At 39.9% G+C, this 27,120-nt stretch overlaps 1 protein-coding gene across 1 annotated transcript in view; it reads right to left on the minus strand.

Annotated features, from left to right (window-relative positions):
• LOC126267763 (gustatory and odorant receptor 63a-like) overlaps positions 1-27,120 on the minus strand; it is a 122,019-nt gene that overhangs the window by 74,153 nt on the left and 20,746 nt on the right. Inside the window, exons 2-3 of the mRNA XM_049973066.1 lie at positions 23,302-23,555; positions 13,660-13,917 (exon numbers count right to left, since the gene is read on the minus strand). Of these exons, the coding sequence (XP_049829023.1) occupies positions 13,660-13,917; positions 23,302-23,555 (512 nt within the window). The remainder of the gene's footprint in view (positions 1-13,659; positions 13,918-23,301; positions 23,556-27,120) is intronic.

Here is a 27,120-nt window from a genome sequence, read left to right on the forward strand (position 1 = left end):
CCACAGTCGTTATATATCACTGCAAAGTGCGTTGGTTAAAACACGGGGCATGTCTGGAATGATTTTTCGATTTAGAACACGCTATTGTAGAATTTATGAAGGAAAAGGAGTGCAGGAGCGAAAATGCGAACATCCGGAGTCCATTGCAGACCTCGCATTTTAAGTGGACTTGACTGCGCACTGCCCACAATAAGACATTGTAAGGTGAGAAACGACTTTTTCTGATTTGACGGGGAAGCATTTGAAAAGAAAATCGCATTGTAGAAGGGACGCAGTCTGACAAACATAGTTCAGTTCCCTAAGCCCGCTGCTGTTCAAGAAAACGTGAGGTCTGAAGAACTCATCATAGCGTTAAAATAATTGCAAGGATAGTATCGTAAACGTTTTGAGGACACTGCAGTCTTCCATCTGTTATCGAGCTCTTTTAGAGACCGTTTGCTGTTCTAGTTGAAAGTGCCCCTGTGCACCTGCGGATATCACTGACTGACTTGCAACGTAATTCTCGTTTTAATGACAAATGCTTTTACGTTAAAACAGTCCAGGACGTCTACATTTCTTTTCTCAGATACAATTTGCACGTGTCAATAATGAGGTTGCAAAATTTCTACAGTATTTCGGTCGGTATGTGAAATACCTTTTTCCAATTACAAAGTCAAATAAGTCACGCTTACATGGCAACCTGAATGCTAAAATCTGTGAAATTGTCTTCGTGTGTTCGTATGTAGACACTCTGTACAAGATAAAAATTATATTACGTCTTCAGCGCACCATAAATCATAAATAAAACTGGAAATTTGTTTTTTGTGATCTATTTTCTTGGTGAATGTGAAATATAAAACAAAGTCATATCCAGTACGACTGCTCTGCAATTTAAATCTGTGGCTTTTGCAAGTTTCCCCCTCTCCTCCCTCCCCGCACTTACTTGTGTTGAAGAATTTGAGTTAAGCAAAACAGTTGATACAATCTGCCTCTCTGGAAACCGTGTCAGCACTGATATAGATATGTTATGTATTACAGGATTCAGATTAGTTTCTTACTTCTGTAGAGAAAATATGGAGAAAGGAGGACTTGCCACATCTGTCATTAATTTCAGTAATGATGATGACATTAATAAATTTCGCTCAGAGTAGCACTTAGAAGCTTGCGCAACAGAAGTTGTATTTCATTATAAGTCATTCGAAACAGTAAATATATACAGAGTATCTTCAGGAAACTTCATAAAAAAATCTGGAAGCTCTGTTGTCCCATTTCACAGTAAAAAATAAGGAAATAGTTGTTGCTGGTGATTTTAACGTGAATTTATTGAAGATCTCTCTCAGTGAACCATTATTGCAGTCAGTAACACTATCATTCAATTTAATTCCTAATGTGAACTTTGCAACAGGGTATGTAAATGCTCTAAAACTGCTATTCACAATATCTTTGTAGAAAGATCTAGGGGGGAAAGGCATATCAGAGAACGAGGTGTAAATGGGCTATCTGACTTATGTTACATGTTGAAACTTGTCAGGATAAAAAGTCTATTAAACCTAAGTAAGAAGGGTAATAAATCAGTTAAAGATTGAGAATCTTAGGAGATTGCTCAAAGATGTGAACTGGATATATACATACATACATACATTAATGCTCGTTTCATAGATCATGAATACGACATTTCGTAACGATGTGGAATGTGTCACTAAACCCATGAGTTTTCTTTACATAAAATAATTATTTAATTTTTTATTTTTACAGTTATTGCTTCATATCTCAGGATTCATATATTGAGTAGAAGGAGTTATAACTCAGAAATTATTTTAATTTGCTTTTAACTGTTGGTTGGCTTTTTGTGGCAGCATATTTCACCCCTTTCTGTGCTAAAGTGAGATTTAATCCATAATATTGAAGATCATCCTTTTTTCTAGTGTTGTAGCTATGCATTTCATTGTTATTTTAGAATTGGGATGGGTTATTAATTACAAATTATATATGTATTGCGAAGGAACTGTGAATATCCCGAGTTCCTTATATAAATGTCTGCCTGGTGATCTTGGGTGGACTCCAGCTATTATACTGATTACACATTTTTGGGCACTATATACTTTCTCTCTTAATGACGAGTCGCCCCAAAATATGAAGCCATATGAAAGTAGTGAATAAAAATAGGCATAGTAAGCGAATGTACTGATATGTTTATCACCAAAATTTGCCAAAACCCTAATAGCATAAGTAGCTGAACCTAACTGTTTCAGCAGGTCATCGAAGCGTTTCTTCCAATTCAATTTCTCAACCTAGCATACACCCAGAAATTTTAAGCATTCTGCCTTAGCAAGAGGCTTGTGTTCATAGTCTATATATTTATCAATGGTGTTATGCCATTTACTGTACAGATTCGCATAAACTGAGTTTTCTCAAAATATAGTGAGAGTCTAGTTGCACAGAACCACTTAATAATTTTCTGAAAGACATTATTTACAGTTTCCTCAGCTGATCCTTGCTTATTGGGTGTTACTACTATACTTGTATCATTAGCAAAATGAACTAGCTTTGCATCTTTATGATTATAGAGTGGCAAGTCATTAAGAAGGGACACAAGACTGAACCCTGTGGGGCATCATTCTTGATACCTCCTCAGTTAGAGGACTCTGCTGATTTTTACAGACTATCTGTATTGTTAATTTCAATCTTCTGCAATCTTCCAGTTAAGTATGAATTAAACCATTTGTGCACTGTCCCATTCATACTACAATACTCAAGCTTATCTACAAGAATTCATGCTTCACACAATCAAAAGCCTTTGAGAGATCATAAAATATCTCAATGGGTGACATTCGGTTATTCAATGCATTTAATATTTGATTAGTGAAAGCATATATAGCATTTTCTGTTGAAAAATCTTTCTGAAAAAGAAATTTGACATTTTGTTAGTACTTCATTTTTACAAATATCTGATGCTATTCTTGAATATATTACTTTTTCAAGAATTTTGGATATAGCTGTCAGATGTGAGATTGTGTGGTAGTTGTTGGCATCAGAGCTATACAATTTTTTATGCAATGGTTTAACAATAGTGTACTTCAGTCCCTCTGGAAAAATGCCCTGTGGCTGAGAATCCTACTTATTTGTTAGGAACAAGCTTTTAGTACTCTGTTGGAAATTCCATCAATTACATATGAGCTTTTACTTTGAGTGAGTTTATTATTTACCTAATTTCAGTAGAAGAGTTGGGCTGAATTTCAATTTTATCAAACTGCTTAGGTACTGCCTTGCATTTTCTAATGAAGAGCTGGATCCTATTTTCTCTACAACACTTAAGAAATGATTATTAAAAATGTTTTCTACTTCTGACTTCTTGTTTACCAACTTTTCATTATGTTTGATAGAAATACAGTCTCCCTGTGCCCTCAGTTGCTCTGTTTCCTTTTTAACAATATTTCAAAGTGTTTTAATTTTATTATCAGATGTGCTAATGTCAGACATAATACACATACTTCTTGAGTTTTTAATAACTTTTCTTAATACAGTGCAGTAGTTGTTATAATGTTTCACTGCTTCAGGATCATTACATTGCTTCTGACTCAAATGGAAAATACAACACATTAATTAACGAAGATAGTCTTTTGAAAATTGGTTTCCCCTAAAGGTAACTCAAATCAAACAGAAGTCTACAACTAAATCATGGATTTCACAAGGAACAAATATATCATGTGAGACAGAAAAGAGGCTATACCTACTATCTAGTAACAGCTCTGACATTAGCATACTAATGCATTAAAAAGAATATTGGAAAATATTGAAGGAAGTAATACAGAAATCTAAGTAGCATTGTTATGAGAAAAAGATAATTACATCAGGCAACAAAATAACAACTATATAGGATACAATGGAGACAAGTGACGCCAAAGAGTAAGAGGAGCAGGCAGCTCTAAAAATTAATGAGACACTGGTTACAAGTGCATATTGTTTTGCAAAGGTCTTCAACAAGTAGTTTATTTCTGTTACTGACAGCTTGGGGTTGTCAGGTTCAGTAAACAGTCTAATGAAATATCTCAGACCAGTCTTTACTAATAACTTTAGTGAAATGGAAGTGATACTCACGTCTCCCAAAGAAGTGCCATCCACCATAAAATCCCTAACATCAAAGTATTCTAGTCGTTATGATAATATATCAATGAAGGAGCACTCATCCGAATTGAGTTCTATCTTAAGTTGTTTGTGTAATCAGTTTCTTATCAGTGTAATATTTGCAAACTGTGTAAAATGTGCTGAAGTTAAGCCTCTTTACAAGAAGGGTGATAAAGTGATACTGTCACTTTTGCCAACTGGTTTAAAAATAAGTGAGAAGGTTGTACTGAAGCGTCTTCTACAGCATTTGACTGCAAATAATATATTGTCCAAGTCACAGTTTGTGTTCCTTAATGGTTCAGATATAGGGAAGATTGTTTACACATACAGTGAGAATATAATTAATTCATTAGATAACAGTTTAGAGGTTACTGGCATTTTCTGTGATCTGTCAAAAGCCTTTGACTGTATGAATCCTCTTAAGTAAATTGGAGCATTATGGTGTCACCAGCAGCGTTGAGAAATGATTCAAGTCTTACCCAACTAACAGGAAGCAAAGAGAGTTGTTGCAAAATGCCTGTGGAATAAGCAATCAGTCATCATGTAATTGCTAATTAATTGACTGGGTGTTGTGTGGTGTCCTTAGGTTAGTTAGGTTTAAGTACTTCTAAGTTCTAGGGGACTGATGACCGTAGATGTTAAGTCCCGTAGTGCTCAGAGCCATTTTTTTGTTAATTAGTTACATGTGATTTTCCTCAAGATTCCATCTTGAGTCGTTGCTTTTTCTTGTGTACATTAATGACCTCTCGTCTGTTACATTGCCAGATGTTAAGTTTGTTTATTTTCAGCTGATACAAACATCGCAATAAGTAGCAAATCCAGTACATATTTAGAAATGGCTGATAATAATTTTTTCTGGCATTAATAAATGGTTTAAAACCAGTTCACTGTCATTAAACTTTGAAACAACCCATTATACACAGTTCAGAACCCGTAAGAGATTTCCTTTCAGCATATGCAATATATGAAGCCTTTCAGGTTGAAGAGGTTGATAGTATTAAATTTCTGCTATTACTACTCGATAATTAATTCAGTTGGGAAGGGCATACTAGAGAATTACTTGCACAGTTGAAGGGTGAGGGTTAATTATAAACAGTAATTACCCGAAAGATGACAGGAAATATCTAGAATACAAGACTGGGGGGGGGGGGGAGGGAGGGCGGAGAGGGGGAAGGCGTCAGATCAGTTGAATAAATATGAAACAACTGCCGCCAAGGCGACACTCTCCAGGCTCATTCTTTTGGGAATTCACGTAAGCAAACAGCTAAGCCATCAGTCAGAGTCCTGTAACTAGGATCAACATTCGTATCCGGGATCACAGTACTAAAGCTACTCCACCAAGTAAAAGTTGAAGAACATCACTAAGTAGTGGAAAAACGACCAGGGCGGACGATGATCCCGTTCAACTGAGCGCAAACATCTGTGGGCGTTTCGTTCTGAGAACCGATGGGGCCGCCTCCTATCCATCCTGTCAGTCGCGTCCTGATTCATGCTGCCACTTCCGTCCAGCCAGAGCAGCTTCACATTATTTCCTATCGATCACTCCAGCCGCCGTACTGCTGTTCGTTCCCTCTCTTGGCCACCGTCGTTGAAATCGAGCTGTCGAAACGATACCAGCGCGTCAACCAGAACAAGATCACCTCAGAAGCAAACAAACGAAGAACAGAAATACCCCCGGGAATTCGAAGGAAGCTGAGCCACACAAGTCAATAATGCATGTTGATGTTCTACCATTGTAATATGTGGGCTTAAGACGTATTCCAAAATCCCACAGCCAACTGACATGAGTGACATAGCCACTTAGTCGCACGCACAGTGCAATAACAGATTAAGAAAATGAGAACGACAGTTGAATAGTGTATGGGCCCCATTTTTTGCACGTAATCCGGCCTCAATTCTGTATTAAACTGTACAAGACCTGGATAGGTTTTTAAATCAGTAATCTTCAACGAAATATATTCAGATGAAAACTTTTCCTGTTGAATCTTATGTATACCCATCACTGTTACGACTTACACAGCCCTCCATGAGTATGATCACGATCTAGAATGCAGATGAAGCAATACTACGGCATTTTCTTCCAGAGGTACCAGGGACCGCATGTTTGCACACAAATCCCATAACTTGTGAGTTTGGAGATGGTGTACAATAAAGTTCAGAATGCGTTGAGATCATCCGAGTTTGGTGGCTAAGATACCAGCACAAGTGCTCCTAAAACCGTAGTAGTACGACTGACTTTTATACCACAATTAATTGTAATGGTTTCTCTGTGGAAAAATGCGCAGTAATAGTTCTTAAAGATGTGTGGTTGATCTGGTGCAGCTGGTAGGCTACTATTAGTTGTAGCCGTGCATTCATTCCATAGATTCTAACAGTGGGCCCCATGGTGAATTCAGCAACCTAGTAGCAGTAGATATCTACTATAGATAGAAGTAAGTTACCAACTAGCTGCTGTAGTTGTAGATTCATATACATTCTCAAGTAGCTGTGCCACATCCACCTCACACTTAATTATTCTTTAATTGATACTGCTTTTTGGTCTAATAAAAATTTGACATCAATGTAGGTAAAAAATTAAGATCCAATCAGCCTTCCTATTAACAGAAAGTGATCTAATATCTGGACTAACACTCTGTTTTTAAATCATTTTTAAGTGATCCTTCGAAAAAACTGTAAATTGCAAATGTTTTGTATCTAATATTACCAGTCGATTTAAGAATGGTGGCCGATGAGGAATCTGAAAGTGGAGAGATATGTGAGAGGTTCTTATATTCTTAACTAGTTGGCGGGATAGTGGGCCTTATTTTTGTGAACGTACTTGCTTCCATAGGATTTCTAAATGATTTTTTGATGAATGTTTCCATCTTCCCTTCAATAGAGGTGATTGTGCAGGTCTTTTACGTTCAGTTAATGTGATGTGGAACAAGTGCACGTACATACACGAAGAAATCCTATAAGCCTACTAAGTTGTAGGACACTGACATGTGATTGTAGTGTAGTTTAGTGAAATATTTGTGTTATTCAAGGTCGAGGGCAGTTTAATTTTGTGAAGGTTACGTGGAAATATTTCAGACAAAGTTTGACCTTTGAATATCTTACATAAAATGGGAAAATGATTGGTAAATTGAATTATTTGTGCACTAAACAGTGGAGGCTACATAACGCTTCACTCCATACATCTATATGTTACAGTAGAGTTGTAACAAATGGTCCCTGGAACAGTAACAAATTGCCCCCAAACTCTAACAAATTGCCTCAGGCTTCAGCGAAGACTGTAACAAAACACCCCAAAACCGTAACATATTGCTGCAAATCTTTAACAAAATGTCCAACACACTGTAACAAATTGCACCAAAGCTGTAAAGAAATAGATTGACCTTGGTGCAGGTGCGAGGCTTGGTGATCAATCCAGCATGGCGATCCTGAGTTTCCATCGTTCTAAGTGTAGAATTCAAGATGGCACTCCGAGAGGACTCTCTGTAACATCATCAATGACACCAAAATCCAAGATGGCGATGGAAAATTGTGGGCCTTGGGATACAGGTGCACCCTGCAATGTTTCCAGTCCAAGACAGTTCTTGTAGTTTCTGTACCACTGAAATTGTCTGTTCTGCACCACTCACCCCCACCATACCCTCATGGGGCGAACTCAGCAGACATGTCCAGTACACCATAGTGAAAGGTAGATCATAACGATGTATCATCAGAGATCCCCACACAGAAAACACTAAGTCATACAGTTAACTGTAAGAATTAAACCACGATTCTTTGTGTCATTGTTTATTACTATTGTTATTCATTAATTGTGAGTGTGTTTTAATTTTTCACCGTTTTAATTTATTTCTCCCCAAACATATCTGATGCATTGTCTGAAATGACAGAGCTGCTTCAGAAATCAGGTGAGCACACAGACTCCGTTATGCAACACTTGATATATTGGAGCGGGAGACAGAATTCTTTCCAGACTTCAAGTTTCCAATAAATCCAACATATGCACTGACTGTCACCCCACTGGCATCTGCACTGCACAGTGCATCTGACAGACTGGACCAGAAATCACGTCATCAGGCAGAATTGTTTCCAGACTGAGTTTCCACTGTCACCAACACCTGTCAACTCACCACCAAGGTATAGCATAGCGCAACTATGAAAGTGGTGTTACTCTTGGCAGTGCACAAGTTGAATTCGAGTGACAGCAAACACACCATTATTTTGAAAATCCAAGATTTAGTGACAATAAATTAGTGTTTTCAGACTATGAATGGTATCAATTACGTCTGAAATCAACACAAATAACTGCAATGTTCAACGCTGAAACGCTTACAGTGTTACTAGATTGTCATACAATGTGTTGCGGGGGCTATCCAAGATCAGTAAAAATACAGGGTGTTACAAAAAGGTACGGCCAAACTTTCAGGAAACATTCCTCACACACAAATAAAGAAAAGACGTTATGTGGACATGTGTCCGGAAACGCTTAATTTCCATGTTAGAGCTCATTTTAGTTTCGTCAGTATGTACTGTACTTCCTAGATCCACCGCCAGTTGCCCCAATTGAAGGAAGGTAATGTTGACTTCGGTGCTTGTGTTGACATGCGACTCATTGCTCTACAGTACTAGCATCAAGCACGGTCAACAGGTTAGTGTTCATCACAAACGTGGTTTTGCAGTCGGTGCAAAGTTTACATATGAGGAGTTGGCAGATGCCGTTTTGATGTATGGATTAGCATGGGGCAATAGCCGTGGCGCGGTATGTTTGTATCGAGACAGATTTCCAGAACGAAGGTGCCCCTACAGGAAGACGTTCGAAGCAATTGATCGGCGTCTTGGGGAGCACGGAACATTCCAGCCTATGACTCGCGATTGGGGAAGATCTAGAGCGACGAGGACACCTGCCATGGACGAGGCAATTCTTCGTACAGTTGACGAGAACCCTAATGTCAGCGTCAGAGAAGTTGCTGCTGTACAAGGTAAGGTAGACGACGTCACTGTATGGAGAGTGCTACGGGAGAACCAATTGTTTCCGTGCCATGTACAGCGTGTGCATGCACTATCAGCAGCTGATTGGCCTCCACGGGTACGCTTCTGCGAATGGTTCATCCAACAATGTGTCAATCCTCATTTCAGTGCAAATGTTCTCTTTACGGATGAGGCTTCATTCCAACGTGATCAAATTGTTAATTTTCACAATCAACATGTGTGGGCTGACGACAATCCGCACGCAATTGTGCAATCACGTCATCAACACAGATTTTCTGTGAACGTTTGGACAGGCATTGTTGGTGATGCCTTGATTGGGCCCCATGTTCTTCCACCTACGCTCAATGGTGCAAGTTATCATGATTTCATACGGGATACTCTACCTGTGCTGCTAGAACATGTGCCTTTACAAGTGCGACACACTGCACACTGCACATTTCAGTCGAAGTGTTCGTACGCTTCTCAACAACAGATTCGGTGACCGATGGATTGGTAGAGGCGGACCAATTCCATGGCCTCCACGCTCGCCTGAACTCAACTCTCTTGACTTTCATTTATGGAGGCATTTGAAAGCTCTTGTCTACGCAACCCCGGTACCAAATGTAGAGACTCTTCGTGCTCGTATTGTGAACGGCTGTGATACAATACGCCATTCTCCAGGGCTGCATCAGCGCATCAGGGATTCCATGCGACGGAGGGTGGATGCATGTATCCTCGCTAACGGAGGACATTTTCTACATTTCCTGTAACAAAGTGTTTGAAGTCACGCTGGTACGTTCTGTTGCTGTGTGTTTCCATTCCATGATTAATGTGATTTGAAGAGAAGTAATAAAACGAGCTCTAAAATGGAAAGTAAGCGTTTCTGGACACATGTCCACATAACATATTTTCTTTCTTTGTGTGTGAGGAATTTTTCCTGAAAGTTTGGCCGTACTTTTTTGTAACACCCTGTATACATCGAGAATACCATACTGTGCCCTTACTTTCAGGAATTTATAATCATAAACTTGATGTAGTCTAGCTCAGCCATTCACTTTGTGATATATGAGAATCTTGGGTGGTGGGAGTATGTATGTAAGTATTTTTTGGAGATGTTTGGCACGCACTTACAAAGCTTACTCATCAAAACACATCACAGGAAGTCTTTGTTAGTAATTTTGATGTAGTTGTGTTTGCGTATGCAGTATGTATAATGCATCAGCATTATGACTACCTGATGTTTTCCTTATTTGTAAATCCCATAATGTAATATTATAGTAGTCGAGAACACTTACGTCTTTAGAATTTTCCGCTATTTTAAACTTAGAGAAAGTGATTAGACAACTGTATAGGCTGGCATAGTATCCAAGGAACCGCCATCTTGGATTCTATCGTCATAAATGCTGCCCCAGTATCACAGGGACCACAATGTCCGATTCGTACGCCATATAGGCTGACACAGTATGCTCAGATGAATTCATTGGGCTGTTTACCATAATTCTGAAGTTTAACTACTCTAAATTTAATGGGGACATTTATTCCCAACAAGAAGATCTCAGTATGGGAAGCTCAATATCGGAAATTCTGGCAGACATCTTCATTAATTATCTAGAAAACAAATTCTTTTCTGAAAATCCTGTGCTACTGAACAAAATTGTGTACTACTTAGGTACGCAGATGACACACTGCTGCTAATACAGGGTAACGATGATGTCATCAACATCGTAGTAGCCTTATTTAATAATTTGCATCAGTCAATTAAATTTATGTGATGCCGAAATAAGTAAGTCTATATCTTTTCTAGATCTATCAGTTCGAAATGAAAATAGCAAGACCACATTTGGTATATTTTGTAAAGAGGGTTGTACGATGGCATTATGGATTTCACTTGAAACCACCCAGTTCAACGTAAAAAGGCGTTTTTCAATTTTGCTATCAATCGGTCGTTTAAAATTCCGCTGTCAAAAGATGAGGAAATGGCAACAATAAGGCACATTTCAAAAGTAAATAACTATCCATGAGACTTTGTAGATGCTATATTTAAGAACATAGCTAATAAATACAAAAATAGGATGACGTTTTACAATAATAATACGGTTTCTAAAGAACATAGTAAGTTTGTCAGATTACCTTACTACGGAAAAATGAGCACTAGGATTGCAACTGTCCTTAGAAAATACGATATGACAGTGTCTTTTGGTACCAGAAGTAACTTAGGATGTATTTTTGAAAACTCTGTAGACGTAAAAAAACATGTTTCACGCATCTGGAGTTTATAAAATTGATTGCCCAGACTGTAGGACCTGTTGTGTTGGCCCAACAGAAAGGAGGCTGGAAATTAAGTTTGGGGAACACGTCGCATTGGGAAGAAAAGATACCATGGAAAAATTGAGTATGGCGGCGCATTTGCATACGACGAAACATAAGTTGTCGACTTTGACATCCAATGTGAGGTTGCTGCCTAAGTGTGAGAAGGGCAGGTTACTCTAACTCCTGGAAGAGTTCTAAATCTTCTACCATCACAAAAAATATAGTTGTAAAAAATTGTTCGAGGGCTTTTTATTGGGAACTGGTGTATGGTTTGACCCAAGGGGAACGACGTAACACGTACCCTCCTGCCAATATGTATCAATCATCTGTGTTATGCTATACGAGTACGATGAGTATAATTCTGAACCAACAGAACTTCTTCCATGATATGTTAGGTCAGATGAATAAACAGCATTATTAACAGCAATTCCATGTATTGGTTGTTTTACATTTACAAGGAAAATCGGCTTTAAGGAAGAAAGATGTTAGCACCCTCTATATCTGTAGCGGAATAGCCAAATTGTAATAACCATGCATCTGACTGATGTTTGGCGCCATCTATGAACTATTAAGTCAATATGGCCAACAATATACTTATTATGTTTTAATAAAGGGAGATATAATATAAAAATAAATATATTTAAGCCATATGAACCAATAGATGTATACAGCATGTGTCTTCCAGTGTTTTATAAATTTAAAATGTTTTTAAAAATTAAAAAAGGTTTACCCACCTGACGTAATTTAAAAGTTTTAATAATGATAACAGATCCAAGGAGTGAACTTGGAAATTTTATTACTTGATGGTAAATATGAAATAAGTCACAAGACAATGCAAGAATTTTACTTACATTCCATTTTATGTAATTAAATTTGAAGTGGTTTACTTCCATTGAAGTTTATATGGAGTTCACATAGATGGCGCCCTGTAACCAACTTATGTGTTCTCCACACAGCCAGCCTTCCACAAACATTAGTATTCAATAAATTGTGGATGAAGCCCTACCAACAGGCATTATGTACATTGATCAAAAATGATAGTGGTATGTAATATACAAACCATATTAGTTAAGCCATCAATTGCAACTTTCTTATGACATCGTCTAACTATATACCTGTTGTATTCTTAGCATTGAGAATGGCTACTTTCTAGCTGAAATCTAGATCTGCCAATAAAATTTCAAAAGGACGACTCATAGCTGAAATCTATTTTTTACAAATATTGCATAATGTAACTGATGATGTCATAGGGGAAGTGTAGTGGAAATGTGGAAATTGTGCAGGGTGTCCCAGAACACACTCAGCTGTACTATTGCCAACAATGGGCTGAACCACAGTAGTGTTCGGAAGTGCTCCTGTCATAGTACTTTCTTGTGAGCCACAGTGCTCTGTAGTTATAGAAAAAAGTTGTGCTCTTATGATTCAGTTAACGCCCGAATAGAGCATGAGACAACCAGTCATCCGCTTTGGAAAAAGACAGGAAATTTAGAATTTCGTTGAAAAATTTCATCGTTCCTCATCCCATAATTCACATTTAACTTTTGGGAATGGGATAACGATTTAATAGAGTAATGTTCGTGATCCTAAACGTTAAAATACTTATATTTGAGCCTTCACGACCAAGTCATTATTGAACAATCACTGATCTGACGAGGAGAACTACAAGGAGGAATATTTCTACAAACCGAAAGGAATGTTGTACTCTTGTTTGTCAAGATGGCACGTCCAGCGATTATGCACCGGGTAGTTGTTGCTATGACATATAAGCAGTTTACACTCATTCGAAATCTTGTTAATCCTGAAATTACCATTAGTAATCATTCGTTCCAGATCTCAATATTGTTCAAGTATCTTCAAGGTGATGATGATGATGTTTCGTTTGTAGGCAGCTCAAATGCACAGTCATCAGTGCCCCTGCAAAGTCCCAATTTGTTCGCAGCCCAATTTTTTACACGGTCCAATCTACTTTCTGTCACGAATGAAGATGACGATAATGATGAAGTGATGAGGGCAACGCAGATACCCAGTCCCCGGGCACAGAAAATCCCCAACCCGGCCGGGAATCGAACCTGGGACCCCGTGATCCAGAGGCAGCAACGCTAGCCACTAGACCACAAGCTGCAGACATCTTTATGGTGAATATGATTTTGGCTCTACAGGTCGGAAAGACATTGTTTGTCCTACCATTGATGAACACCCAGTAAGTTTTATAGTACATTGTAGCTATGTCATTTGCACCGATAGGAGCACAGAAAATAAATTTCTGTACTCACAAGATCTACTTACCAACTTCAGACAATCCTTTATTAGCTGCGACGACCGGCAGATGGCAATGCACTGCAGCAGCCACACCGTGCCGTGGTCGACCAGCATGCTGATTGTGAGAGTGTACGCCACAGCCAGATTTGGCTGCGCTAAATTGAATATAAGCAGCTCTCCCATAACTACCAGGAAAGTGACTACCGGCACCGCCATTGTTAAGAACATTGACAGGCGCCACAGGCTGAGTTTCAGTTGTGTCCCTGTAGTTCTCAAAAACATCTCCTGAAACAAAAGAAGCTGAAATTAGAAATGGATCAAACCAACTCTCTTTGCGGATGACATACACTATAATTACAAGCAAAACACCGTATGTCCTCTTGAGGGGCGGTTCAAGAAGCGATACATCATGTGGCAGCTTCCTCTCCCTCCTCCCTTTCCCTCAGATGGTAGTTCCCTTTCCTTGGACTCTTGGCAAGAAATTAAAAAGGAACCTAAATTTTGTGATCGTGTAAACAGGTTGCTTCATTTCAAAATAAGTACTACACAGGCATTCGTCTGCAACATAAATAAATTTCTGATTGATGATGGAATTTAATTTAATATTTAATTATAAAATTTCTGGATGCCATTCCTATGTTAAATATCAAAAGAAGAAATTATTCATTTCCTTTTAAGATAATAGCTAACATCTTAAGATCTTACTGAAAGCAGAAAGTATTTAGACCAATTGTATTCTTCTAACTGCAATAAAATTGTGCTATCTATTAAACTGAGTGGAAAGGAGGAAAATGTAAACTTTTTGTTATTTTTTTAGCTTAATACAGGAACTTTTAATTCTATAATTTACGAACTACTTCACATTCCATTGGGGAAAAGTGATTCAGAACTACAAAAAATATCTAATTTTAAACTGACATGTTAAGCACAATACACTGTTAAACAGCGTGGGTTGTATGTTTCATGTGAAGAAAACTCACGAGTATGTAGCTAAGTTTCAGAGAATTTGCCATGAATGTAGCTGAGCATTGATAAATATCATCAGTACGTATGCAACTGAAAAAAAACACTGACTTTTGTGTGATATGAAACAGAAATATTCTATTATTAAAGTCACGTATATATACTGACTATCTTTCCTCTGGATACATACATTGTGAAGACATTTTTCTAGCCTTTAACTTAACAAACTCTTAGAAAATAGAATCTAAATCTAGTCCCTTCAATGTATCGCTTTCAATAGCTGAAACTGATAGTCAACGCAACCATTCTTGGGAAAGGATTGACTTTAGTTAGCCTACTCATCGTAAGAGAAATTAGGGGGAAAATTCGTGTGCTCGCAAATGAGTGTAATGATAACATACTAAAAATCTTGATATTCTGGGTTGTGAGCGTAGGAATGGGGAGGGGCATTTAAAGATCATACTCACAGCTGCAACCGAGCTGCTTTTTCCACAGTAACGCCAAGAATGAGCGATGGCGTTATGGTTGGTGCCCTAGCATGGCATTATTATAATTTAGAGTGGCTTTGAAAGTGGGTAGTTTAAAGTATAGCAACCCATGTTTATTACCTAAATGAAAGTGCATTTGTACTATTCACTATGATACTCGTATTTCATCGTGATGTTATGAAGTCGCCAACGTGTAACTGGATGTATGGCATGATCAGCTGAAGATAGAAAACGTTTTGTACTGTAGTATAAAGTTAATCTCTTAGCATGGGGCCAGTATAATGTTTGACTCATTTGCTTTGCTACAATTTGCTGTAAAATGGCGATGTATGAGCTGCAATGTCATGTAATCTTTACAGTGCTTTAGCAGTAGGTGACAAACGTTACAGTGCAATAGTGCATGGATGAAAGGGGAGCTCACTGATACTGCTTTTTGCAAGCATAAGCCGTTGTCATTGCCAACATTGTGGGAATAACATTTTTTTTTACTTTGGTAACTGTCGTCGACAAGTGCACCTTAAGCTGTAAGTTAGATGGGCAATAGTGCCCAAGTGTGTTTTGCAAAAGTTATAGAACCAGTTTTTTTTAGGAATTAAATGTGTAGTATTAAGACCGAACTGCACTTGTCAACTAACTTATGACTCATTCTTGTAGTGCCAATAGGCGAGCTGTATCTGTTTCTATACGTAATATAGACAATTTAGTTGGATAGTCTAAAATGGATCTTCACAAATGCTGCTTCACATATAAGTTTTATCAGTAGTGGCAGCATGCGAACATGTGTATTTTTTAAGTCTTATAGAGCACTTAAACTACAACAGCAGCGGTAAATGTGTTATGTGCTCAAAATTTACATATTTTGTGCAAAGTTCAGTTTTATCGTTCACAATCAGAGATCTGTAATTATACTTGCATATTATGATAATCAGTGTGATTCGTATTCAAAATTCTTACTTATTTTGGCAATTTTATTTCAGTGGCGAAGAGATATCGACCTTTCGTCTCTATCTTTGGTTACGTTTCACCTCTGCCTTGTTCCACTAGTGTCTCTGGGTATGTTTTGTGTAGTATCTAAACATTTCACTTTGTTTGTAACGAAGTTATGCATTTAAAGTGTTAAATTGCAATAAAGATATCATAAAAACACTTTGTTTCCATTCTGTAATGGTTCTTGGTCAGTTCATTTGGCTGTGGCTATATTATGTGTTTCTTACATGTCATATTATGGAGAATTACGACTAAATTTTTGGTATTACTCAGTAGTTGATTATTGAAAATATAGACTGTAAACGTTTAGAGATCCTTAGCTCCATGAGACTGATAACCTCAGATGGTAAGTCCCATAGTGCTGAGAGCCATTTGAACTTTAGCTCCATAACTTCCATTGGAAAATGTTGCATCGTATCTCAAAAGTCGATTTCGTACATAACCGTGATTAGGTCTAAATCATTTGTGATAAAAACCAACAACTGCCAAGCAATAGCATCGATCATATTTCTCTAGTGCACAACTCTCTAAAGTACTGTAGGGGACTAGGAAATCCCGTTAAGGTCCTAGACCCAATGAAGGTAAACTCCTGATCTACACCACCACGCTGTAGAGAGTGGGCAACGTCACATCATGTGATGGCTAACGTGGAGAGGCACCGAGGGATGACTGGGATAAGTCATCATCCCAGCATTTGCTGGGCAGGGCGCACTCTTGCCGTGGAAATGATAAATCATTTCCAAAGGCAGAAGGACAACCTGATGGTCAATGGCACAGGATGTGGAGGACAAGGGAAACCACCACATTAAAGAACTACGGTTATCCCAACCATCAGCAGTAAACCATGACAGTAGCAAGCCGTGGTAGCCGTGCGGTTCTAGGCACTTCAGTCCGGAACCGAGTGACTGCTACGGTCGCAGGTTCGACTCCTGCCTTGGGCATGGATGTGTGTGATGTCCTTAGGTTAGTTAGGTTTAAGTAGTTCTAAGTTCTAGGGGACTGATGACCTCAGATGTTGAGTCCCATAGTGCTCAGAGCCATTTGAACCATTTGAACCATGCCAGTATCTTCTGTAAAATTTTCCGGAGATAAAATATTCCCACAGTTGGATCTCCAGGTGACACAGACAATTTTAACATAGCAACTTGAAATGTGAGGACACTGCTTTAGTGTAGCAAACTAGAAAACCTAAAATTTGAAATGGAACGACTTTAAATCGACATCCCAGGCAAAGCGGAGGTGAGATGCCCCAACCAGGTGATTTCTGGTCTGAAGAATACACATTAATTCAGACCGGAACTGACCAAGTTAGACCAGCAATATGAGGAGTTGGAATAATTTTGAGGAAAAACTGTGGCTCACGTCTCAAGGGATATGTGCAATATAGCTCTCGAATAATACTAGTCAAACTTGAAACTAAACCAAAGGACACTGTGATAACGCAAGTATACCTGCCAACATCCAAAGAAGAAGATGCAGTCGTTGACGAAATATATATGAAGAAATAAGTAATGCGATGAGAAATGTTAAGGGAGATGAAAACCTGGATGCTATGGGGGACGGGAATGCGATTGTGGGTGAAGAACCGGAGGAAGGAATAAGGAATTCTCGGCAAATAAGGACTCGGAAGAAAAAATGAAGAGGTATCGATTAATCGACTTCTGCTCGAGGCACCAGTTAGTTATTGCCAACACACTTTTCAACATCATAAACGAAGAAGATACACATGGACGGCCCCTGGAGACCTCAGGAGACAGCAGATTAATTATATTCTAGTGAAAGGACGTTTTAGGAACGAGGTAAAAGATTGCATAAGCTATCCATCAGCAGACATAGGCAGTGGCCCCCAAACTGGTCCTGATGAAAAGTTCACTCAGATTCAAATGTCTGAAGAAGAAAACAGTGAAACTTAAATGGGGACTAGAAAAACTGAAAACCGAGGGACTGGCAAAGTGATATGCTCACGAGACAGACAACCTAGCTAAAATTTTCAACATGGTGGAGTAAATGAAGACTGGGATCAAACTGAACTTGGTATATACAAAGCAGCAGAAAAGATAGGTGGAAAAACTAAACCCAAAAACAAGAGGAAATGGATTACAGCAGATGTTATTGAGCTTACAGAACACAGGAGATCACACAAAAATGCAAGTGATGAACAACGAAAGGAATTTAGTCAGTAGTGAAGCTAGGAAAGCAAAGAAAATTTTTTGAGGAAATATGCAGGGAAGTGGAAGAAAATATGCAAAACGGAAGGACTGATTTAGCCTACAGAACAGCAACTAAATTTTTTAACAAACGTAAAACAACACTCTCAGGCACAATAGAATTTAAAGAGGGGAAAATGGTGTTTGGTGAAGACATGTTGAAGAGGTGGAAAGGATACATAGAGGTGTTGTATACCTGAACACCTCTTTCGGAGGAAGTAACAGGAAGGGGAGAGCAAGTAAACGAAGATGACAAGGGAGATGACATTCTGCAAGAAAAATTTGACAAATCTCTAAAAGAACTTCGGTACAATAAAGCAACGGGTATTGATGAAATCCATGCAGAAATAATAAAGAGTTCTGGTGACAGCATGAAAACGATGCTACTTAAACTTATTTGGTCCATCTATAACCCAGGGGTGATACCGACAGACTTACAGAAATGCATCATTGTTCCTATATCAAAGAAGGCAGCAGCTAAAAAATGTGAACAGTACAGTACCTCAAGCCTAAAATCACAAGCATCAAATATTCTCATAAAAATAATTTTGAAGAGATGGTGGAGGATGTGCTGAGTGACGATCAGTTTGGTGTCAGAATGAGATAGGAAACAAGAGAAGCGATTCTGGCACTGAGGTTCCAAAAGCAATTACAGAAAAATAAACCAACTTATATTGCCTTTGCAGACCTAGAAAAGGCGTTTGATAACGTAATCTGGCAAGAGACGTTCAGAGTGCTGAGGAAAAGCTATTTCTCAGTTTCTACACGTCCCTGGAAGGGGAAACTTTATTGACACATTCCTGGGGTCAGATACATCACATGATCACACTGACAGAACCACAGGCACATAGACACAGGCAACAGAGCATGCACAATGTCGGCACTAGTACAGTGTATATCCACCTTTCGCAGCAATGCAGGCTGCTATTCTCCCATGGAGACGATCGTAGAGATGCTGGATGTAGTCCTGTGGAACGGCTTGCCATGCCATTTCCACCTGGCGCCTCAGTTGGACCAGCGTTCGTGCTGGACGTGCAGACCGCGTGAGACGACGCTTCATCCAGTCCCAAACATGCTCAATGGGGGACAGATCCGGAGATCTTGCTGGCCAGGGTAGTTGACTTACACCTTCTAGAGCACGTTGGGTGGCACGGGATACATGCGGACGTGCATTGTCCTGTTGGAGCAGCAAGTTCCCTTGCCGGTGGGTTCGATGACGGTTTGGATGTACCGTGCACTATTCAGTGTCCCCTCGACGATCACCAGAGGTGTACGGCCAGTGTAGGAGATCGCTCCCCACACCATGATGCCGGGTGTTGGCCCTGTGTGCCTCGGTCGTATGCAGTCCTGATTGTGGCGCTCACCTGCACGGCGCCAAACACGCATACGACCATCATTGGCACCAAGGCAGAAGCGACTCTCATCGCTGAAGACGACACGTCTCCATTCGTCCCTCCATTCACGCCTGTCGCGACACCACTGGAGGCGGGCTCCACGATGTTGTGGCGTGAGCGGAAGACGGCCTAACGGTGTGCGGGACCGTAGCCCAGCTTCATGGAGACGGTTGCGAATGGTCCTCGCCGATACCCCAGGAGCAACAGTGTCCCTAATTTGCTGGGAAGTGGCGGTGCGGTCCCCTACGGCACTGCGTAGGATCCTACGGTCTTGGCGTGCATCCGTGCGTCGCTGCGGTCCGGTCCCAGGTCGACGGACACGTGCACCTTCCGTCGACCACTGGCGACAACATCGATGTACTGTGGAGACCTCACGCCCCACGTGTTGAGCAATTCGGCGGTACGTCCATCCGGCCTCCCGCATGCCCACTATACGCCCTCGCTCATAGTCCGTCAGCTGCACATACGGTTCACGTCCACGCTGTCGCGGCATGCTACCAGTGTTAAAGACTGCGATGGAGCTCCGTATGCCACGGCAAACTGGCTGACACTGACGGCGGCGGTGCACAAATGCTGCGCAGCTAGCGCCATTCGACGGCCAACACCGCGGTTCCTGGTGTGTCCGCTGTCCCGTGCGTGTGATCATTGCTTGTACAGTCCTCTCGCAGTGTCCGGAGCAAGTATGGTGGGTCTGACACACCGGTGTCAACGTGTTCTTTTTTCCATTTCCAGGAGTGTATAAGAATGAGGTGGCAGAGATTAGGAACTCTCACCAGGAACAAGAAGGAAATATTAGAAAAAGCGAAGACAAGGATGTGCTCTCTCTCCTCTTACATTCAACGCTTAAATTTAGGAAGCTATAGACCAAGTTCCAGAAATCACTGAGGTGGGGATCAAAATTAATGGGCAGAAGATAGACATGCTACTTTATGCAGATGATATTGCTATAGTCACGGAGACAAAAGAAGATCTAGAGGAAGTCCTCAGAACAATGGAAAGGATTCTATGCCATCGGTATGAAATGAGAATGAACAAGAAAAAGACTAAAGTGATAGTATGCAGTACAGAAGCAGAATATGAACCTCTGAGAATGAGAACTGGAAAAGAGGAGCTGAAAGTGATAGAGGAATTTACCTACTTGCGTAGCAAGATTACAAGGGATGGTAGAAGCCGGAAAGAAATTGCGAGCAGAATACAGCAGGCCAAAATTGCATTTAATCTGAGGAGGAACTTATTCAGCGTCAAGAACATCAGTCTGAAAATAATGAAACGTATCATGAAAGCTTTCGTTTGGAGTGTAGCCCTATACGGACGTTAAACTTGGACAATGGGAAGAGAAGAGAGAATATGGCTAGAGGCACTGGAGATGTGCTACTATGGAAGGATGATGAAGATCAGCTGGAGAGACAAAGCAATAAATGAAGAGGTATTTAGCACAGTACACGAAACCAGATCTCTGTGGAGGCACATCCAAACAAGAAGAGACAAACTTGTAGGGCACACCCTACGACACAACATCGTTGGAATAATATCAGAAGGAGTTACCGAGGGAAGGAATCGCTGGGTCGACCAAGGATATCATACATGCAACAAATCATGAATGACGTTAGATGTAACACATATGTGGAAATGAAGAGGAAGACAGACGGAAGTAAGGAATGGCGCTCTGCTGCAAACAAACCTCAGGGTTGAACACTAAAAGAAGAAGATGTGCAGAACATGAAACAGTGCCCTTTTCGCCCCTAAATTTGCGCTCACTAAGGTCAAACATCAGTGAAAAATCTGTAAAAACTTCTGGTGGTACGAGTTCTTTCTATGAACACCAACAAAAAAAACAAACATTATAACACATGACACAAGCAGCGTTTGTGTTTGTGTGCGCTGTTGAAGTCTTTTCCTGAAAAGACGTGGAAATAACATAAACATAGTGTTGCTGACGTATTTTTGCAGACATTTCAGACACTAAATTAACATAGTGACTGTGGGCAAGAATCATAGAATCATATACGTGGCGAAACAATTTGACTATCCGTTGTCCATTACACCAAATGTAGGAATAAAAGTAGAATTAATTGCATTCTTCCAGCAGCTGCCAATAATTCAGACTGCCTGTCTGTTTGAGCTCTTGTCCGCATAGCAAGAGCAAGTATGTACTTCGTGCAATTACAGGCTTGGTCAGGCTAGTTTGGTACATCGTCCAGTTTTGTCCAAAACATGAAGTTTAACTGTTTGTTTAGCATGTTATTTTTGGCCACATGTATTTTGTAATAACTTAAGCATGGAAATAGCACAGGCACACTTAATTTGAGAGTGTACAGTCATGTTTCTGGCAGAAACTTTGATGGATATATGTGTGTGGAAATAACATTGTGACACATGACAAGTGTCATAGTACAGCTCAGATGTGGAAAATATTTAATCTGAGGATCAGTTGTGCCTTAAACCATATAATCTAGCGGTTCAGGCGCTCAGTCCGGAACCGCGCGACTGCTACGGTCGCAGGATCGAATCCTGCCTCGGGCATGGATGTGTGTGATGTCCTTCGGTTAGTTAGGTTTAAGTAGTTCTAAGTTCTAGGCGACTGATGACCACAGATGTTAAGTCCCGTAGTGCGCAGAGCCATTTTTAAACCATATAAGGTACAGAGATCAAAGTTTGCACATTCACAAACGCTGCTTAACCTGTAGCTTCATGGCATAAACAAGGTGTGTAGGGTGTGCAAATGTGTATGCGTGCGAGTGTATGTGTGTGTGTTTTTCTGGCATATTTTAAATGTGGAAATACTAAAGTTACACCCTTTACGTAAATTTGTACCCAGTTTAAGCGAATCTTATGTATTTTTTTAACATGGCACATTTTTACATAGTTCAAGTGAAGGTTAAATACTTTTTTTGAAATAGAAATACTATGTATTTCTGAACATGGCAGCTACGTACTGTTTGACCTGTTTTATTGTAATGGCTGCTAAAATACTGCAATGTGATTGGCTGTTGGTAATATATAGCAATGTGGTAGGAAGCGAGGGGCGTGACTTACCGCCATCGTAGCTTATGACGTTACCGATACAACGGTATGATTTGTCAAAAGGTAGATAAAGGGGCAGTGGCTTTTCACATGATGGATGAGAGGCCATAGCTTGCAGTCATCTTGGATTTTTAATTTTCTAACACTGTCAGAAAATGCAGCGCTGCGACAGCAGTGTCAATTAACCGTGGAAATTTGAACTATGGATCAGAATATACACAGCCATACCACAGTTACCGTTTCTACCCATTACATTCGCGGATCGAATGCAGGAAGAATAGTGAAATACTTCAGTGAGTGCTGTAATAAGTCTAATTTTATATTTGACATCCTTAAGGAAGCAGTACATTTCGAAATTTGACATCTGTACGTATTCATATCAAACATTTTCCAGTAGAGAAAAAGGCATTGTACTTCTGTCAGGTGTTAGCTGATTCATAAGATCTGTAGGTAGACACTTTATATAGCAGTCCAGAATACAGGATTTTTCTTTCAATTGTAACCATTCTTTTTCACATTTCGTAAATAATCAAGGTGCAACAAGCTTAATTTCAGTGATACACGGCGAACAAGCTCACACAAGGCACACCAGAAAAGAAGAAATACCTGAAATTCCACCCAGTTCTTCAAAAGCGCGACTACTTTCTTCGTCTCGAACCAGTAGCACGGGTGCAAGAATAAGCTCGGCACGAGGGACACAAGGAAGGCCGTTATGTAGATGCTGCCGTCGTCATTGTCTCGGTACCTCTGTAGGTGCACGAACACGTAGCCAGCGACAGAGATCGCCAAGCCAGACACCACCAGGTAACACATCATCGAGTACACGAAGATGCCAGAAGTTGGTCGGAACGAAGGGTTCGCTGTGAGTACAGAAAGTACGTGTGTGATTATTCTCCTGTGTCTCAAAGTGTGTCAACTCTCGCTTACAATGATTGAAAAATGACTTTTTTAAAATTTCATCTGTAAGAGGGACAGTCATAAAGTTCATATTACACCATAATATTTTTTTAATTTATTACAACAACAACAGCAAATTTATAATTACATCATTTTACAATACATTTGCCCTTTTTTCATACCCTCGAAAACAGTTTTGTTGAGTTGAACAGTAAGTCACGTATTTGCCGCTTCCTTCACCTCTTCATCGGAAGTTAACCGACGGCCTCTTAAATCATCTTTAAAGGGACAATAAAGACAAGAAATAAAAAAATATCATGCTGCGGGATCAGAACTGAATACAGATTGTCCCAACATCTCGAACTGTATATTCTGAAGAGTTTGGATGGTATGGGCGGCGATATGTGGACGCGCATTGTTCAAAATGGTTCAAATGGCTCTGAGCACTATGGGACTTAACTTCTAAGGACATGAGTCCCCTAGAACTTAGAACTACTTAAACCTAACTAACCTAAGGAGATCACACACATCCACGCCCGAGGCAGGATTCGAACCTGCGACCGTAGCGGTCGCGCGATTCCAGACTGTAGCGCCTAGAACCGCTCGGCCACCCCGGCCGGTACGCGCATTGTCATGTAAACAACGAATCGAAGGCTTCAACTCTTTTCAAAAAATATCACTGTAAAGTTGACGCTTTATTGTTGACACCATCTCCAGGAAATGTTCTAGAATTTTCTCTGATGCAGCATTCATTTTTTTTTTTTTTTTCACTTCATTGTCACTCGTCGGTTACTCAAAATAAGGTCACGGACGTGCTCAGTGTTGGTATCAATAGCGGATGTGACTGGACATCTGCCTCTGTCCTCGTCCTGCACGCTTTTGAACTCTTCAGCCCACTGGTAAACACTTCGCCATAATCAAGTATTTTACCCGTGTTGTGCTGAAAGTCTTCAGTGTATTTCAGTTCCTGGTATACCTACAGACCTAATAAAAGCGAGTTACAGAACGCTGTTCTTCATTGTGCAAATGGAGAGCGGGGCAACCGCGTTTGCTTCGCAAGAGTGTAAAGCACGGGGGTGACACAGTGAATACAGTAAGTTCTGATTACACCTCCTTGGTACCCTGCCACGCCACTTGGAGCGCTGCAAGTTAACCAATCCATCATCTCGCTTTCTTATTGGCTGATTTTTAGTATTCCATGTTCGTTTCATACCTAAAAGAAGTTGGTTTCATCACAGAGTGCTTCTGATTAGGACTTATCGTGTGTATTGCATTCTTTGAAATACGTTGTACATATGTTGTCTGTATTCGGATTGCTCTCCTCTCGTATCCGTAGTATTGGGCGGGGTAAATGTTCCCAAATTTGCTTTTGTTTCATATAAAACAGAAGCTGCTTTCATTGCATGCTGATCTGTGACTTATACATATCTGTTATTCCTTACGAATTGAGTATTAACTACTCGAATTAAATGCGTTGTAAGTATACTGCTCGTAAGCTACGTTAAATTTGTTTCCATCTGTTTTTCGTACTTTCTCGCATTTAACGTAGAACTCTGTGTTAGCAGGATTTCGCTGTATTGATATTTCTCTTTATTATACGTTGCCACGGAATCAGTACGTAATTCTGCTTCGAATGGTGTTGATTCTCGCCACTGAATACCATGCACTTCACAATGTCTTGCAGAGTATGGATGTAGATGCAAATGCAGTTGTAGATGAATAGGTCCTATGCTTTTTAGTTTTGGTGACTAGACCCGTCTTCCTTCCAAATGCTAAAAATGCGACGGTAGCTATGACTCTACAAACAGTGCGTTTTAACAGAAATCAATGAGAATTTCGGTAGCCTCCAGTAAATGCGAGAGAACGAAAAACGGATGAAAAAAGTAGAATACGCGCAACGTACTTAACACTATACCGTCCGGTGACACCACAGTGGTGTCGTGTGCATAGTGTCGCGCAGTAGCCGGTGACAGCACTTCATTGCATTCTGTTGGTGTTTTGTTTAGGTAACAATAAGGTACACACGTTATTAAGTATGTGCCCTCTCATCATGGCAGACGAAAAAGACGATACGATAATTTACGATGAATGCGCGGACGTCTAGTCTGACGTTTCGGACGACGTGGCCGAGTGGGAAGAAGTCATTGAATGACAAAAATATGAAAATGAAGCAGAATCTTTGGCAGATAGTGAAATACGTCCAAGAAGAATTCGGCGAACGCTACGGTTGCCAGCTGATTCGGATGAATCAGAAGAAGACCACAGTGCACAGTGGTCACACTTTGATTTACCGAGAAGCAACAACAAATTTGAAGGATCTCACGGTCAAAACATATTTCCCAAAGATACACAGAGCATCGACGATATCGTAAAATTGTATATTTGGAACGAAATCAACAAGTACTACAGTCAAAATTGCAATAGAAGAAACAACATAAAAAAATCCAAGTTTGTCGACGTTACGGGACCCGAACTTACGAAATGGTTTGGGCTTGCTATCCTTAAAAAAAAAGTCGATGATTATTGGTCAATGAATCCGTTGATACACACAGATATTTCGCAAAACGATATCCCACAACCGATTCAGTCAAATATTATCATTTTTACATTTTTCCGGCAACAATAAACCGGATAATGCCGACTGGCTTTTCAAAGTACAATTCGTAATTGATTATTTAACTAATAAGTTTAAAGAAAGCTTTAATCCAAGTCAAAACATCTCAATTGTTGAAGGAATGATACATTGGCGTGGACGGTTAAATTTTAAAGCTTACAATCCGTCGAAAGTTACGAAATATGGCATACTCATTCGGATGCTGTGTGATTCGAGTACGGGATTTTCTCATTCCAGATATATAGCGGCGCTGGAGAGCCTTTATCGGAAACAGTGATGGGACAATTGACACCTTCTTAAGGAAACTGGCATCGCCTCTACATGGATAATTATTAGAACTTGGAGAGAAAGTTACGTGAAATAAAATTAGAGTTTGTGGATCGATACGGCGAAATATAGGACATCCGGAAAAATTAATGCGCACAAAAGTCAATGTGTTTGAAGCTTGTAATCAACGGAAAGGCGAAGTACTCGCACAGGTATGGAGAGCTTCGAAAACTAAAACGATACGAATGATCTCTACGATACATAATGCCACTTTGGCTGACACTAAAAAAAAGAAGAAAAACCAATTACACAATAAAATAACCTGAAAGTTTATTAGACTACAACAAATACATGAAAGGAGCGGATCGGGCAGACTAATACTTGAGTTGGTATCCTATAAACAGAAAAACTATAAAATGGTCAAAAAAGGTTTGCATGTACCTCTCTAATTGCGCATTACTTAATGCGTTACGTACATGGCAATGTTTCAATACAGACCACAAGAGTCTTCTATTTCATGTTTTTTTTATTGAAAGTGTCTGATTCGTGGATAAAAGACCATGTACCTGCTTCTCATCAAAACATGGGGGTTGCCACTACATTGCGTACGTGTCAGTATGATCAGGTTGACAGACTTTACGGTCACA

This window comes from Schistocerca gregaria, chromosome 4 (genome assembly GCF_023897955.1).
Source record: "Schistocerca gregaria isolate iqSchGreg1 chromosome 4, iqSchGreg1.2, whole genome shotgun sequence".
NCBI lineage: Eukaryota > Metazoa > Arthropoda > Insecta > Orthoptera > Acrididae > Schistocerca > Schistocerca gregaria.